This window comes from Osmerus eperlanus, chromosome 28 (genome assembly GCF_963692335.1).
Source record: "Osmerus eperlanus chromosome 28, fOsmEpe2.1, whole genome shotgun sequence".
Taxonomy (NCBI): Eukaryota; Metazoa; Chordata; class Actinopteri; order Osmeriformes; family Osmeridae; genus Osmerus; species Osmerus eperlanus.
The window spans coordinates 5,972,551-5,989,569 of record NC_085045.1 but is presented as its reverse complement, the minus strand read 5'-3'; the positions used below and the strand labels follow the sequence as shown (position 1 = coordinate 5,989,569).

Below are 17,019 nucleotides of genomic sequence, written 5' to 3'. Positions count from 1 at the left end.
AGACCGCTATCCTCTGTTTCTATGAAATTGGATGTGTAGTCTACATAATCAATGTGGGGAGTTCGCTTACTTATAAGAGCCTAACAACACTACGTTTCTGTCTTTGAATTTTTCTTTGTAGCCGCGTAATTACGCATAACCTATTAATGGGCCATGATTGAGATGCACTACTGACAAAATGACGAATGCTGACATCCTACAATGGTGCAGACTATTGATTGCAGTCATAATAATACACCAGAGAGTTCAAGCAGAGCACGAACCCAGCTCATTCATTCATAAACATGTTTCCTCCAACAGGTTCTTACACGAAACTGAAGTCCCATAGGCTATTGTGGGGAGTTGGGCCGGCCCTCTATTCTATGAATGTGGGCCGTCCTTATTCTTCACAGGAATGTTTGAGATAGGCTATGGTTGATGTCTGTCTACATAACTGTCTACTACATAGAAATAGTTATCTCATTTGCAAAATGTAGTGACGTGACGCAATAACGCAATTTAAACCACCCAAACAAAAAAACGTTTTTGTGTACAGATGTTCTGATGTGTATACGAGGAAATACCCCCATATTGCATTCGATTGAGTCAAATACGGTATAGCTCTGGTACGTTCTGTTGGAAGGGCAGTTCTCATGCCTGCTTTTACACCTGAATCGTCAGATACTGAATGCACCGGTCGACATTACTATAAGAAGATCTGCACTTATGGGTAAATGATACCTACATTGGAACTAACCCTTTGCAGCCCATGTTTACCTATTTACCTATTTGGATCAATGAAAGTGAATGTCCAGTCATACTTCTATGCCTGTATGGTACAATCACATGCACAATTCACTAATGGTTCCTGTGGCCAGCCACAGGAAACTCAATAACCCTTACAAAGCTATTACAGGTAATGACTTAGTTATTCCGTAGTGGTGCTGGTGTCGCCTTTGCTACAGCTTCACAGAGGTGCAGTTCACAACGGGGGCAGGAAGCTAGGAGGCCCGAAAGCCTAGCAGAGGCCGATTTGGAAAAAAAGAGAGGGAGAAGGAAAGGGAGAGAGAGAGAGAAAACAAACCCCAGCCGTGGATTCCTTGCCCAGGAGCCTCGGGCCTAGGAGGAGGCTGCCTAGACCGTGTCCCTCCACGGCGGGGGGATGGGCAGAGAGGGAGAGAGAGAGAGAGAGAGAGAGAGAGAGAGGGAGAGAGAGAGAGAGAGAGAGAGAGAGAGAGAGGGAGAGAGAGAGAGAGAGAGAGAGAGAGAGAGTGAAAAAGAGAGAGAGAGAGACAGAGAGAGGGAGAGAGAGAGAGAGAGAGAGAGAGGGGGGGGGGTTCTCCAGAAATTCTGCAGCCGCGGCGTGACTGCCTCCATGGTTGGGTGAGCGCTTGGTCGCTGCCCCTCGGCCTCACGGGGAGCACAAGATTTATGTCTCCTCCTTTTTCTTATTCATGCACGGATAGCCGTAGACTGCGTGGTGTCATGTTGCCCACTGGCCCTCTCCGGGCTGCTGCTGGGTGCTGCTGGAGAATCTTCATTGTGTGTCATCCGTCGGTGGATCGAGACCTGCGTGTAGCAGTGTAGGACACAGGAAAAACGAGTGTGCTAGGAATAGGAGGGGTGGGGGGGGAGGGGGTGGTGATGGGGGGGAAATGAGAGAGACTGTGGTCTTGTGCTTAAAGATATCCGGCCCTAAAATAGAAGTAAGGGAGAGAGAGAGAGAGAGAGAGAGAGAGAGAGAGAGAGAGAGAGAGAGAGAGAGAGAGAGAGAGAGAAAAAAAGGCTCGCTCCAGCGTTTCCAGGCCCCCGGAACGCAGCACTGCAGCAGACCCCTCAGAGACTCCCGTGGTGGGGTGGGGAGACGCCGACCAATGGGGGCTCAGGCACCGCGTGAGTGTGTGAGTGTGTGAGTGCGGCTGACTTGAGCCCTCACGTTTTCCACACGGGCGGATGGGTTAGGAGCTGGTTATAGACTGCGTCTGGAGGTCATTGATGTACCGTGTGTGTTCTCGACGCAGCAACATATGTCGAATGAAATGCTTGTTGTTGGGAGAGGAACCTTTTTGAGAGCGACAACAATCGGACAAGCGAAATGACCGTCCTGACATCTCGAGGATGGCAGACATTGTAGTTATCGTGGTTACGTTTGCCACTACACTCATCCACAATAATCTGAGCCTTGTTGAGTGAGGCACTGTTTCTCCTGCTCAGAGGATGCAGCCAGGGGCAAATTGTGACCTTGAATAACATTCACCTGGTGGCCTTCTCCCTCCAGATAGCCATGAACACACCTCCCCCTTGTGGGGGACAACGAGAACGGCATGTATTTCCTAAAACACATTTTTGTCTTTAGAAAAAAACACATTTGTTTCGTAGCTGTAATATGCCTCAGATTAAGGTATGTTAGTAGTATGTATGTTGAAAGGGGAAAATGCTGACCTTTAGCTCAAAGTCTAAACAACTGTCACCCATTAATGATTTAAATAAAGGCATTTTGTGCAAGCATATGTATACATTGTATGCACACATGTATGTTCAGATGTGTCCTAGAATGAGAGATAACGCAAAGGCATGTTTAATTCACTACAGTAGCGAAGTAGCGGCCACAGCTGTTCTGTGAAGGGAGAACCATGGAGGTGTTTGAATCTAAGCCACTAGATGGTGCTAAAACACAAGGCTGCAGCTGGAATAACTCTTGTCCGAACGGAGGACGTCACGTACCTACACAATATTGTGGTTCCAAGTCCAATATTTAATCATTCAAACGTGTTGTGGCGAAAAGCAATTTCTAGGAAGAAAAGGGAACAGACTGCAGTCGAACAGATGATGTGGCCATGAGTTAAATTATTTTGCTGTCACTGAACTCGTCTAAGAATTCAATTGTCAGGACATGGGTGACTGATATGTGGTGGAGAAACCTGCCCAGTCACTGGAACAGGGGAACTCTCCAGCATTATGAAGGACAGGGCCAAACGTGTGCACAGCCAAGACACAATACAACAGACATGTTTGAATGAGGTGTAGCTATTCACCCCCATGCAGATCACAGAGAGTTAGATGTTTCTCTCTCTCTCTCTCTCTCTCTCTCTCTCTCTCTCTCTCTCTCTCTCTGTCTCTCTCTCTCTCTCTCTCCCTCTCTCTCTCTCTCTCTCTCTCTCTCTCTCTCTCTCTCTCTCTCTCTCTGTCTGTCTGTCTGTCTGTCTCTCTCTCTCTCTCTCTCTCTCTCTCTCTCTCTCTCTCTCTCTCTCTCTCTCTCTCTCTCTCTCTCTCTCTCTGTCTCTCTCGCTCTGTCTCTCTCTCTCTCTCTCTCTCTCTCTCTCTCTCTCTCTCTGTCTCTCTCTCTGTCTGTCTGTCTGTCTGTCTGTCTCTCTCGCTCTGTCTCTCTCTCTCTCTCTCTCTCTCTCTCTCTCTCTCTCTCTCTCTCTCTCTCTCTCTCTCTCTCTCTCTCTGTCTGTCTGTCTGTCTGTCTGTCTGTCTCTCTCTCTCTCTCTCTCTCTCTCTCTCTCTCTCTCTCTCTCTCTCTCTCTCTGTCTCTCTCGCTCTGTCTCTCTCTCTCTCTCTCTCTCTCTCTCTCTCTCTCTCTCTCTCTCTCTCTCTCTGTCTCTCTCTCTGTCTGTCTGTCTGTCTGTCTGTCTGTCTGTCTCTCTCGCTCTGTCTCTCTCTCTCTCTCTCTCTCTCTCTCTCTCTCTCTCTCTCTCTCTCTCTCTCTAAAACACATACACACACACGCACGTACACACAAATACACACACAGCTCTTGTTTGGTTGCCATCGTGGTGGTCAGGACATGTGTTCCTCATTAAAGCCATTTTGCACAACGGATGGACTGGATCAAAGCAGCACCAGTTTCCCAGCCTTCTCTGTTTTAGACCTGTGACTAATTTGTTAACTGTATTCTCCAGGATGGAATACATTTCCACGTGTAGAATAAATGACTATCAATGAACATGAGTCAGTACAAAGGAGACAAACAGTGTGAAACCCAATGGAATGAAATGAGTGAAAACCCCTGTTTCCATACAATGATCGGAACCAGTCCAGTTAGTCAGTAGCAGGGCCCACTGGCTGCATACACTGACTGTGCATGCACACACAGGGACACACGAAAGCCTGCCAGTGGATGATTATGTGCAATTAAAACCCCATTTCCAATGTTAACACATCTCCTCTGGTTCAACTGTCCCTCAGCCACCTTGGCCCCCACTCTCTGCCTTACTCTCCCTGCAGACGAACAGTAGTCCCGCCCCCCCCCCCTCCCTCCCTCTGGTGCCTGACTAACAGGCAGAGACTGGGGTCTGGGGCAGAAAACAGGTGAAGATTATCTTTGCATTATTCTACTTGTATTTTCAGGGCAAAGGAAGATTACTGAATGTGTTGAGGTTTTTATGGTGCTGTTGAGGAATACTGTACAGCAGGGGTGTTCAAATGAATTGTGGTTATCAGGCTTCCACAGAGCCCTATAGAAAACAGTCTCTGTTTCCATTTTATCGAAATGATTTTGGACGAGAACCTCCCTTACAATTATCAGTTATTCCATATCATCAGTTTGTTTCATAAAAACCTGTCCTGACTTTTAGATGAATGTTGTAGTCATACCCAACTTTTCTCAGGCCCTGGTACTTCCATTCTCAAAGAGACAGTAGGGGATTGGTTGTGCAAGAGTTTTATTGGTCTAGCCCATTAATTCAATTCATGATTCCATGGCCGGAACAATTTTAACTCAGCCGAATGTCGTAAACAAATAGACTTCGCCTTCATTTTTTAAATGTTGTTGTCACAAATCCTTAAACACATTCAATAATTCATACCGTCTTTTGTTTGCGTGGGAAAATAAGAACGGTTGTTGATATGTAGAGCCTAATAGACTAGAGACTATTATGACATCCATTGTGTGAAATCTTGGCCTCACCCAAAGATGTGGTGGATCATCGGCTTATTTTCCTTAGCTAAATATTGCACTGATTCTTTATTACCTCCATAAATAGTGTTCTGTAATTTTGTGATGAAGTGCCCTTAATCAAATTAATTGTTTACATGTCACCTGTAAGTTGGTCCTGTCATGTATCTTCGAGTTGACACTGAGATTGTCTAGGCCACAAGGCCTACTGTGAGCATAGTTTGGTACAGTGCAGCACTTCCCAATGAATAATTTATCACTTAATAACCATGGGAAATCAGTGGGCAATCTGGTGTGGGTCAGAGGGTTTGTCTACGGGAAGACAAATATGGCGTGAGCCAAACATTCGGGGGAGTCTAGATGTTTCTGTTTCACTTTATCATCAGTCTGGACGCATAAAACCACCAGATTCTACACAGACATAGCTGAGTGGCTTTGTGTTTGTTTGATATCTGCTCTGAACCCTACCCGACAACGGACTCAGAGCAAATATCCTCTTTCTCTCTTTTCTCTCTCTGAGGGAGTAAATCACTAGTTTTCCTGCCACTGCCATCCTGTTAATACGTTCCCCTCAGGTCTTGGGGCCAAAGGCAGGAAGTGGCCACATACGGATCTTGTTACTGTCCCCTGGGTTTGGCAACGTTTCTTACATCACAGAAGATCATCTATCTTCAGACATATTACCAGCTCATCTACATGATCTAGTTGGTACACCATCTCTAACGTTACCTCCACCATCACATTCACAAAAGGGCTCCTTGACCTGAAGCTTTGAAGAGTCAACAGGATAGACTATTGTGTTCACTGGCTTCATGTGTCTCTGCCGAATGGAGAAGGAAGGGGCCAATGTTTCCTAGTAAAACAGTCTCCTTCCCCCTTCTGGGGGCATCATCTAAACTATGGACGTAATGGACCGGGTAGACAGGGCACTTGCAGCAGTTTGCAGCAGCCTCCATCATCTGAAAAACACTTAAACAAATACAGAAAAGGTGACAATTCCAAGATAAATTGCGTCGACACATCACCGAAGGCTTGTTAGTCTGGTGCCTTTACGAAAGGCCCCGTGCGTCAGTGGATTCTAATGCTGCGGGCTGTCATTGACGTCAAGACTATCGCGCAAGACATGGGGCATTTGGGATTCCTTCGTTCTCGGGATGATGATGCTGGGGATATCCCTCTTCAAATCAGTCATTTAACCACTATTGTGACAACACATCACATACCAACCCCACCCAGGGAAAGCAGGATATTAATGTTGGTTTGGGGGATTCAACAATGCAACTAGAAAACAACACCCACTTGCACAGTTATGGAATTAACAGCAGGACTTGTCATTCCTCGACAGATAGCCACTAAACCGTTGCGGCTGTTTATAAAGAGTACCAAGGAAAAGAAGATGAAGCTTGTGATAAATAAAATATCCATGACAAAACATCTATCGCTATTGTTATAGCTTAGACAGTAGAGTGTAACAAGCTCCTGCTATTTGTCATTTGTATGTGTTCAAACTTTCTGTTTCTCACGGAACATGGTAATCTTCAAGCCCAGAGCTCTCGCCATGATTCCCAGTCAAGACCTTCTGTTCTCAGACAGAGAGGAAGACATGGGCGACTGTCTGGGGGTGTCTCCAGCGTTGCCATACCACCTGGTTCCCATGGTGACCCGAGCTGAGCCTGCAAGGCATCTTGAGTCCCTAACAACCTGTGAACTGGAACGCCTCCATGTCCAATCCAGGTGACATGCGATCCGGAAATATCCCTCGTACAGTTAGACACGCACGGTAAAGGAAAGGCTTTTAGCCCGTACATTTGCATCGAACCCGTCATTCGTCACGTTGAAAAACCATATGGGTCAGCCATGGAGCCAAATTGCGCATCTATTGTGGGCAAAATGTCGATCACTCGAGAGGGCATTGTGACTTCAGCTCACATGACGGCAGACTTTTCAACTCAGGCCCATTTTCACATCGCTGTGACACGAATACGCAAATTCCTGCCATCCTTTCTTTCCTAACAGAGGAGAGCTGGCTTCCAGTGCTGCAGAAAGTCTGAACAGGGAGATGTTCACTGTGGCCTGGACCCCTCCCCCGCCCCCCCTCGCTGCCAGGGCATACCCTCTCTGACCATCACTGTGGATGGCATTTGAAAGTAAGGGTCCACAGCCCTCTGTTTAAGTCTGACGAACCTTCGCTATGTGTGGTACGATCCCGTGACCTCCAGCCATTTGACCTTTAACCTCTGACCTGTCCATCCCAGCAGAGTCCAGCTAGTTTGTTTTCGCCGCAGAAAGAAAAGCCTTCATAGCGGAATCCGGATAAACAAGGTGTCACCCAAAAAATGAAATAGATAAATAAATAGCATCTGCTTTTGGAGGGATTAGAGAACGGAATAATCACCCACCTCGGGCAGCGTAAGACACTCAAGAGGCCAGGGCTGGGTGGAAACAGCACTTCCTGTTGACTGATGAGTCGATGAGTGTGATTGATGTCGCCTCTCTTCTTCATGAGGGCGTCTTGAGGAGATGTGAGACACGAGTGTTCTCCGTTCAAGTTTTAACAAGCCTCTTCGTGAATACACAGATTTGTATTTTTTTTTTGTATTTTTTTTTATTGAGTAAATCAGTCTTGTCAGAGTCGACTTTTCCAGAGTAATAGCAAGGTGTACAGTGTGGGCATTTCAATACGTGTCCTGCTTCGACGCTGTGATTGGACACAGCTGTAGCTTTGTGAGGAGAGACACGGTAAGATTGTTAGAAAACAATACAGAGCAGTGTGTTTGTGTGTATGTGAGTATGAGCCAGCCGGAATAGTCTAATGCTGGATTCAACAAAAACGATGATGTCCCTCTGTTTTAAAACCAGGCCAGAGGTTAAAGGATCTGAGTGTTCTGAATATCAGATAACTCACCCAGAGTGCTCCATTTTTTCGCTTCTTTCATCATGTAGATTCAAGAGCACTGTCTGAAGTACTGAGATCTGAAGGGTCAGTTAAAAAGCGGGATACTGCTGTAGGCCTGTCATATTCCTATATGTTTTCCCGTCTCACTGAAGGGTTTCTGACAGTGCTTTGATCTCACAGTCAGGAGAAGATCACTTCCTCCCCTCATCATTAGCCAATTATCAAATTAATCATTGAATTTAGAAAGACTTACCTCGACAAAAACGCATTTCTCCCATTTCCACAGATGAATCCAAAGACTGAGATCAGAGTGAAAGGGGATTAAACATCTGGGCAGAATGTTAAAACATTTCTCCCGCCTAAACGGATGCTTCTGTTAAAAACCACCAGCAAATCCATCCCGTCTCAAAGAGCTGACATACAAGCATAGGTTGTTCTTTGTCTCTTTCTCCCCTGATCCTAAATATGTTAAATAATCATTGAAATGTAATAATTTAATAATTTTAATAATACTAAATAAACCCACATGTTCCACATGTACACAGCCAAATAAAGAGGAGACAGGTCGCTTCAACGAGGAGAGCAAACACAAACAGTCTTTCTCTGCTTTAGCTGTTTTTGGACCGAGCTACTGTCGCCCAATGGGGATTGTGCTGTGCCCAAAGTCGGATCACCCATGACAACGATGATCCTCTGGAGGTTTTGAGCAATGCAGTCCCTTTTCTATCTGTGCGAGCTGGGAAGTTACACAGTACTGCACCAGAGGCTTATCCAGGCAGCAGAGATGAGGATGGGGGGGGGGTTGTGCAAGGTAAGGGGGGGGGGCTGTTCATGTGTCATTGCAACACAATGACTCTTGGTTATGGTGTTTTTGTTGTCACTGTTCAAGTCTTTGGAGATGTGCCGAGAAAAAGACATGTCCCACATGTACGGCCAATACAAACTATTACCAAGGATTGCTCAATGTCTCAATCCCATTACTGTAAAAGATGATTTCTCCTTTCCAGTTGGATTTTTTGAAGGTAGGTTATTTATTCTAGATGGTGCTAAACAGGCTCAGATATTTCTATAACGTCTCTGCTTCTTCAACGATAACTTAATGGATATTATATATCAGCATGGGCTTTATGAAAGGCACCATTGTTCTTCATCCAAGAGGAGGAGGCTGGACTGAAGTGACCTTGGTCTGCCAGAGCTCTGAGGAACACTGAAAGAAAAGAAAAAAAGAAAACTAGGACTTGGATGGAAGGAATGAGGAGGAGAGAGGGGTCCCAGAGCACAGTTCCCGAGTAACATCTTAGAACATCTAAATCTCTCTCTCTCCTCTCTTTCGCTCTCTCTCTCTTTATCTGGTTTCAAGGACCCTGATGCCAAAAAACGAGATACCAGTGTGAGGGAATTGAACAGGAGCGTAATTCCTACAACAACAGCTCGGCGCCAAGTACCTGAGGAATGGAGAGCATCAGAATAGGGGCTGATAGTTGTCTGGCTCCGTCCGGCCGCACATGAAGGTTCTGTTGTTCCCGTGAAGCCCTGACAGATGAGGTAAGAAAGACGAGAAGGTAATGAAGACAGAAAATCCCTTGAGCTCTCCCAGCTCATGTTTGGACCCTTGCCCGACGGACTCGGTAGTCCATCTCAAGTGCCTGTGTGGAAACACATTTCGATCCCGGAAGTCGGGCCGAAACACAAAGGGCTGCCGGTCAGCGGAACCTCGAAAGACGACCTCGTCTTTCTTCTTTGTTGGTCTCCAAATCGTTTCAGCAGATTAAGAAACACTCGACGAAGCGATCGCGTCGCACACATATCTTCTCATACCGCTGAGCGATTTTACGATGGGAATTCCATGTTAAGAATGTCTAACTCTGCAGTTGAGAATGAGGCAGTGATAGAGTGAGTGAAAGCAGTGTGAAGCTATATTTGCTCCACAATGTAATAACGACCATGGTGGAATAGGGAATATATTTGCTTGTAAATATTATTCATGTATCAGGTTTATATAGCTGATGTCCTTGTGTTCCTGACTACAAAATCAAACTGCAGACACTCACACGCACACACACACTCACACGCACACACACACGCACACAGTCCAGGTGGGTGGTTGCTGAACCAGAGGAAGATGAAACACTTTGTTCCAAAGAGGAAAAGAGGATAATGTTACTGATTGTCCCCCTCTCTCCTGTAAAACTTCAGTGAATCTTTAAATTGGTGGTGGGCTGTGTTCAAACGGAAAATGTGATTGGATGACCGTAGTAAACATTGCACGCTCTTATAAAAGTCTACTTAGGTGCCAACTGAGGCCTCCCACATGTGCTGGCTTGATACACAGATATAGCATTTTGACATTTCTGATATCCAGTCCTGTTAAAGGTACTGTGGGTTCGGCAACAGTGTAATACGGGATTTTATAATTCTGACATTCCTATGATAATGTAGTACAGGACTATTATCAGAACCACCTCCACTATCCAGCCCTGCTCTAACCCCCATGGCTGAGACAAAGTCAAGCCCTCCTTGCATCAGTCACCATGTCCCCCTCAGAGATATCTCATCCTCTCTGCTCGATTGAGCCCCAGTCATGACATGTCTCACTGTTATCTTTACCTGTTCTACCACCCTATTATCCTGCATCGCCATCACAACGAGTCAAGACTCTAATGGTAGTCCGGTGTCAGCGCCATGGCAACAGCCACTCAGGAGTGAAAGGTTAAGATACTGCTTCTGTCTCCCTGAAGACCTAATTATCTGTCAGGGGTTTCCATACGGGACAGACTTCAGACCACACCGCAGTCTAGCTTGGGGTGCTGACCGGTCACGTGAGTTCTAATCAAAAGCGAGATCTTCATTTGCTCGACACATTTATCCACTGTCGTTTTCCATCAGGGTTAATGCTATAAATCTGAGGTCAAATTTAAATGAACCATGTTCTCTTTGTAAATCTGTTGTATTTGAAAGTCATTGTAGACATGATATTTTACAGAGTGGGCTGACTGAAAAAAAGCTAAATCAGAAACAGAGTATCTCGTTCCCAGCATCCATCTTGCAGTCTGGGGAGCCATGACCCAGATTGAGGACAGATTTCCACAGCGGGGGGGGGGGGGGGGGGGGCACTCCCGGTGCCACTGGGTCAGGTGAGCTTTGAAGGTTTACCACGACCCTTCCCAGCGAGTGCTGAGTCAGCGCCCCAGCCCAGCATGCGTAGACCGTTTTTTCTTTTTCCTCCCGGGGCAGAATGGACTGGAACAATTCGTCCTGGGAGTGATGCTGTCTTCAGAGGAAGTGCTCGCTGCCCCATTTTCTGAGGCCGTAGGGAGCTAGCTTGAAGGCCTTTGTTGTTCACTGTCTCCCTCCCCTCTTTTTTGGTTCGAGCTTTTGGTAGATCAATTACATTTAGTTGAAAGTGACCTACAGTAGATGTCGTCAGTGTTGATCCTCTTTGTGCTCGTATTGTAATGAAGCAACTTCCTCTATGTCAGCGATGCCTGCTCTGGCCAGCCATTCTTCATCTTAAACTCCTTCACTCACTCTAGATTTCTCTCTCCCCCGAACACAATTCCTGTAGACACACACACACACACACACTGTAATCAGGCAACTCACAGACCCTGCACAGAAGATATCGGTGGGGTTCCAGTTGGCCACAGCCCTCCTGTCACCCCTGCGTTTGTCTGCCCCCTTCCTCCGAGGCAAACCAAAGTCAGCAGAGCCTTTCATGGATACGTGTAAATGGAACAAAGGCAGGGCCACAGGACTGACGTCAACCCAACACACAGGGAGGATATTGTTTACGTTTTGCGTTCATTTCTGTCTGACTAAGACTCCAGTAGGGAGAAGTCTACTGCAGACTTAGCTGCCTGTGGTAGCCCATGTGACACCACAACAAGAGCAAAATACACCCAAAGCTCGAACAAACAACTCAACCACAGATGTGGAAATACAAAGCAACACCAATACCAAACACAGGGTCAAAGAGAGGTGAAGACAGACAGACTGTCTCACTGTAGGACAGACGTGAACAGATGAGTTACAACCACACCACCACCAATGCTGTATGTCTCACTTCTGTGGAACATGTAAGAACTACAGGATTGAACCATCCCTTCGCTCTCTCTCTCTCTTTTCTTCTGGGGCCTCTCCAGCCACTCGGAAAGGCGAAGGACTGCACAAGCTCCTGCTTTCCTCTCAGGCGGTGGAGCGAAATTTATAAGCTAAATTTCCTTTGAAGAAGTCCAGCTTTAGTCTACAGGATGTTTACTATCGGTGTCGCACGACCCTGACCCCACATGGACACACTGTAGCAAGTCTCCCCTCCCCTTGGGAAGAGATTTTACTCGCAACTGGCTCTAAGCGGTCAAAGATGCAAGGCATCCACCAAACACAGCCAGGAGACACATGGAGAGAACATGACCCCACCGTGCCTTCGGAGAGTTGTAGCTCGATTCCATGACACTGCTTGCTGTCATTTATCCTGGTTGTCTGTTTGACCTCTCGTTACCCAGGAGATCATCTGGGTTTATACCGCAAGAGGCCCCTATTAAGTACCGAATTACAATCAATTTGAAATGTTTTTGGAAGCCACGATGAAACAGGAAATCCAGTGTATTGAGTGAGGTGGAGGATAGTTAAAACTGATCAACCGCGACCAGAGAGCTCACCCAAAAATATTTATTACATGCGGTGTGTTCTTTTCTACACATGGTTGACATAGTACAGTTTCTTTTCCACTATTTTCTTCTGTTTTTTTTCTTTAGCAGCATCCAGAACGCCAGCCAGAGCCCAATAGCGACAGACATAGCTTTGTGTTCAGAGCAGACTCTTTCTGTCATCATCAGTCTGTGAGCCACCGTGGAGGAACTTCAAATAGCTATCTGTGGTTACCTTTCTCTTCACAGATCCAAAGTGTGTTTTGCTCTGTACAGTCAAATCCAGTGGGCTTAATAGTATAACCAAATGAATATATTGAACTTATCCAGAGTTTAACATTGTACAACTTGGATGGTTTCTGGGAATTCGGAAACATGCACTGTCTGTTGTGATAGTGTGGTTTTCACATTCCCAAGGCTGTGTGTCTAAGTAATGACTTGTAAATACAACATTGACACACTGAACATAAAATTACACTAGTATCTTGTATTCCCTATGGTCCTTACCCATGTGGCATCCCTGTAGGTAAATATAGACTGGCCAACTAAAATACATTACCAAGAGTCAATAGAGATTTTATAGTTTGTTTCTCTCTAAGATGTATACTAAGTAATATGAATTAGTGTTATTTTGGGCAACCAATCATAAAGTAATTGCCAAGTATTCCTTTTTGTCACTGGCACACGTCAAGCTATCGAAGTATGAACCAAACATCAGAGATCATTTACATGTCATGCATCTCAAAATCTATGATTCTCTCATGATTTTTAAGTGACATCCCAATACATGAACACGGAATTAGGCATTTAGAGACTGGAACCTCAATATCTGGCTTTGCAATGCCACCATGAAGACACAAGGATAATTATTTCCACACTCCAATAAACGACAAACGATCAACAACATGACCCCAGTTCACGTGCTGTTTTCCTTTCATCCTGAACCAATTCATCAGTTTGACTCACGAGCACACAACTGCTTCCCCAGGTCCATATCAGACCTCTTAGAGATAGCGGCACATGACTGAGTTCATTTCTCCTCCATGGTCAGTATCTTCATCACGGGCCTGATAATCACTGCATTACTGGCAGGCTTCGCTTGAAGAGTCATCTTAACCGATGTGGGCCAAAACGGATACATACTAAAACAGGTCAGGCCATGAGCTGCTGGTAAAACTGTGTCTTAGGTTGTAAACGTGTCTTCCTACTCACCTATACTTAGAGGAATGTTCAAAGTTAGTATCCGTAAAGTCATTCTATTACTCACAAAAGCATAAACAGTGTACCGTTGAGGTTTTATGGGGGAGATCAAAGACACGTCTTAGACCATGAATCATCCAAAAATAAAGTCAGGTCGAACATCTCAAACACATTATACAGTTAATGTTTTGAATAAACATTCTCAGCGGGATGACTCTCAGTAGAACTTCCTTAGTAATAAAGGAGTAACGAGCGTCAATCCAGTTCATAATGGGCTCTCCACGCCACACAAACAAATAAACCGGACTTCATATGGAGAATTTAAAAAAAATGGTTATTTAATAAATAGCGCCAAAATGACACATTGTAAAAACCACCACTGCTCTCTGAGGTGAACATTAAGACATGAATGAAGCCGCTCGGCTGGTTGCAACCAGCTCGTTCGATCCGGAATCCTCACCGACATCCAAGTATATCATCACTGCAAACGAGTATCCTAAATACACAACAGATACCTCCCAGTCCACACTAGATACAGCAAGCTGACGGCGAAATCACATCGACTCTCACGCATTTCCATTTCCAGACACAAAATGACTTGTGAAATTGATAATAGCTGATTATTAGACATTACAGATCTTACATATTGGATAGGGCTTACTTAGTTGATGACGATGTTTAAAAAAAAAGTGTTACAAAAGAGGTTTAAGAACAACAGACAGATGCGTGAATTGCTTGGACCACCCCCGCCCCCCAAAAGACAGGGAGACAGTTTGTTTTCTTGATTCAGAAGAGGAAACATTGGTCCTACATAACATGACTGGTGTAAACACTGCCCTGACACAACAGAATCCATGGTGAAAGTCGCTCACACTGTGGGGCAACGACAACACCCCTGGCCCCACCCCCATACAAAGAACCACCCCCTCTCGCCACCTCTCGACATAACCATGACTTGTGGCCGTGATGGGTCTCCCCCCCACTGTCCAGGTGACTGAAACTGGATTTTCGGCTGTGCTTCTTGGATCGTTATGTCCGTGGTCTCTCTCGGTTCTTCCCTTTTCACATCCTTCCGCTGTGCGTTACACTACTGTACAAACAAGATACTGAACGCCATGACGACACAGCAACAGGCCACCCAGGGGCTCTTCCGTTCACCTGTCAGAGAGGGAAGAGAGCGAGGGATTTCATTTTGGTTTGACAGCTTAGTATCCACACACGTCTATGTTATTCACAGACCAACTCACTTACCTATTCTGGCACACTTCCAGAAAATCCCCAGGAGCCTAAAGAAAATAGTAAATACAAATGAATAGGTATGATTCAATACTTATACCTTACAGCTTCAACCATGTGAAGCAGCGATTGCAGCCTCTCACTATTGCAGCCTGCGTCAACCCATTCAGATGCAACATTTGTGCGAGCAAGTCTACAAAACCATTATGTAAGCCAGGCTGACCCTCTTTTCTTTAGAAGACAAAGATCAAAACGTAGTCGGAAATACCCGGGCTCCAAACATAGCAGTGGAGTCATTATCATCCGGCTCCTGATGTAGGCCTGACCGGTGTTGGTGGAGGATTAGCGGGTTAAATATAGGGCCAGGCGCTGAGGATGAGCTGCTGGCGTGGGAGGGAGCCAGGCTTCCCTCGGTCACCGTGGTGACCACTGGACGATAACGCAGGCCAGAGACCGGAGAAGGGCATCGTCCACCGTGGGGTGCCGAGCTAACAGACAGGGCAGGCCACATCCGCACCCTTGTAGGGACTCTCATTCCAGGCGTGGAGGCTGATAAAAGATATCTCCTTTCCCAGTTGTCACTTCACACCGGCAACTCCATTGTGTTTATGTCAGTGGGGACGCTATTTTCATTCACCGTATGCAAACGAACCCGGTCCCTAACTCGCCAGAGGTTTCCGCATTCCATTCGAAATATCACTGTTCTGTAACTATGTTGCAGTACAGCTTCTGCAAGCTGTGATCTCGCTTAAAGCCTTCTACATTAACAGCTATCCTCTAAGGGACAGCTACATTAGACGTCCTTTGTTTATAAAAGTTTAAGAAAATTAGTTCAAGAAATTGGGTTGTGACAGACTAGGAACAAAAACACTGACTCGAGACAACAAATTAATCTTGAGCAAAAGGATGCATTTCCCTTTGGGGAAAGTCCTCCCTATATCTACTGATGCCCCAGACTTATTAGAGACTAAATCATGGATGGTGTCCTCCCAAAAATATAATGGCTCGATGGTAATGAAGATGAATATTTAAATGGTTGGTCTCCTGGCATGTTCATTAGTTCAGGAACACACCAACTTTCTGTAGGACTACTTGGTGTTGCTGAAGGGAGTGGGGGGGCGGCGCTGTGTGAGGTACCTACCCCGTCTTGTTTTTGTCCAGCAAACTTGGGGCTAGGGCTCTCAGGTAAGCACATGTACAGATGAGCAACAGAATCACTGTCAGCAGACTCTGGAAGTTGAAAATGGCAGACTGCACGGAGAGGGGGCGGAAGAGGGCAAATGGTGTGGACGGAAAAAGAGAATTACACATTTGTTCGCAACCAATATTTCATTACAGGTATGTCCCAGTGTAATAAGCTTCAAAACAACCAACAAGTCAGCTGCATCCATATACTGCTTCCCCTACAAGCCACGCTCCGATCTGCACCTGGAGTTAGTTATAATAGTTAGCTACCAGCTGTAGTCTAACTGTAGAGCAGCTTCTCACGGAGAAACTGTAGCTAGGTGTCTCACTGACACTGGATATCTGTGACATCCAATGCAATGCAGACCAATCTCACTTGGCTCGCCCTATGCCTATGGCGTGCATGCACTGTATATCGTAGACGTGGCACCACTTCGCACAGTACAAGGCAAAGGTTGTTATCATAGAATGGGTTGATAGTAAGATATAGCTAAAAGCTACAACTTCGTGGTTGTTGCCGTGTAAATGTACGATAAGCACCCCCAGTACAATTAAGTGAGAGGTAAAAGAGTGTGACAAGCAACAACAAGAGGGCTCTTTCCATGGAATCCTCAATATTAGCTGCTAATATAACGCTTGCTAGTTTTCGCTAGATTGCTACTGTTTAGCTGGCACCATCACTACGAAGCTTCATCATAAAACAAATAAGACGCATCGCAATATGAAGTGAATAGCGGTGAAGGAGTGAAACATGGGTTTTTGCCACGGTTAGAGTTATCATGTAGCTAACAGGTTAATTTAGTTTGAATGCCAACAGCTTACCATTGTTGTTGGTTTTCTCAACGCCACATCACACTTCCCCGTAGTCCCTGGAATTTACGTAATGCGTGGCTGAAGGGAGGCAGTCTGTGATTGGCTAAGACTTGAATATGTCGGGCTTGTCAGGCAACATGATAAAATGCGCAGTACATGCGTTT

At 45.7% G+C, this 17,019-nt stretch overlaps 1 protein-coding gene across 1 annotated transcript; it reads right to left on the bottom strand.

Moving 5' to 3' along the window:
• Positions 1–13,936: 13,936 nt before the first annotated feature.
• LOC134015306 (protein kish-A) lies at positions 13,937–17,000 on the bottom strand. Its single transcript, XM_062454745.1, has 4 exons — positions 16,865–17,000; positions 15,999–16,108; positions 14,873–14,907; positions 13,937–14,779 (listed from the first exon to the last, which is right to left on the bottom strand). Exons 1-4 carry the CDS (start codon positions 16,865–16,867, stop codon positions 14,709–14,711), a joined length of 219 nt encoding a protein of 72 aa, XP_062310729.1. The 5' UTR covers positions 16,868–17,000; the 3' UTR covers positions 13,937–14,708.
• Positions 17,001–17,019: the final 19 nt, after the last annotated feature.

What these genes read in the sequence shown, in the direction of transcription:
- LOC134015306 (XM_062454745.1), bottom strand. An exon ending in CTGGACAAAAACAAGACGGG is followed by an intron (nt 14,908 to 15,998) that starts GTAGGTACCTCA and finishes TATTTTCTTTAG; the next exon opens with GCTCCTGGGGATTTTCTGGA. An exon ending in CTGGAAGTGTGCCAGAATAG is followed by an intron (nt 14,780 to 14,872) that starts GTAAGTGAGTTG and finishes CCTCTCTGACAG; the next exon opens with GTGAACGGAAGAGCCCCTGG.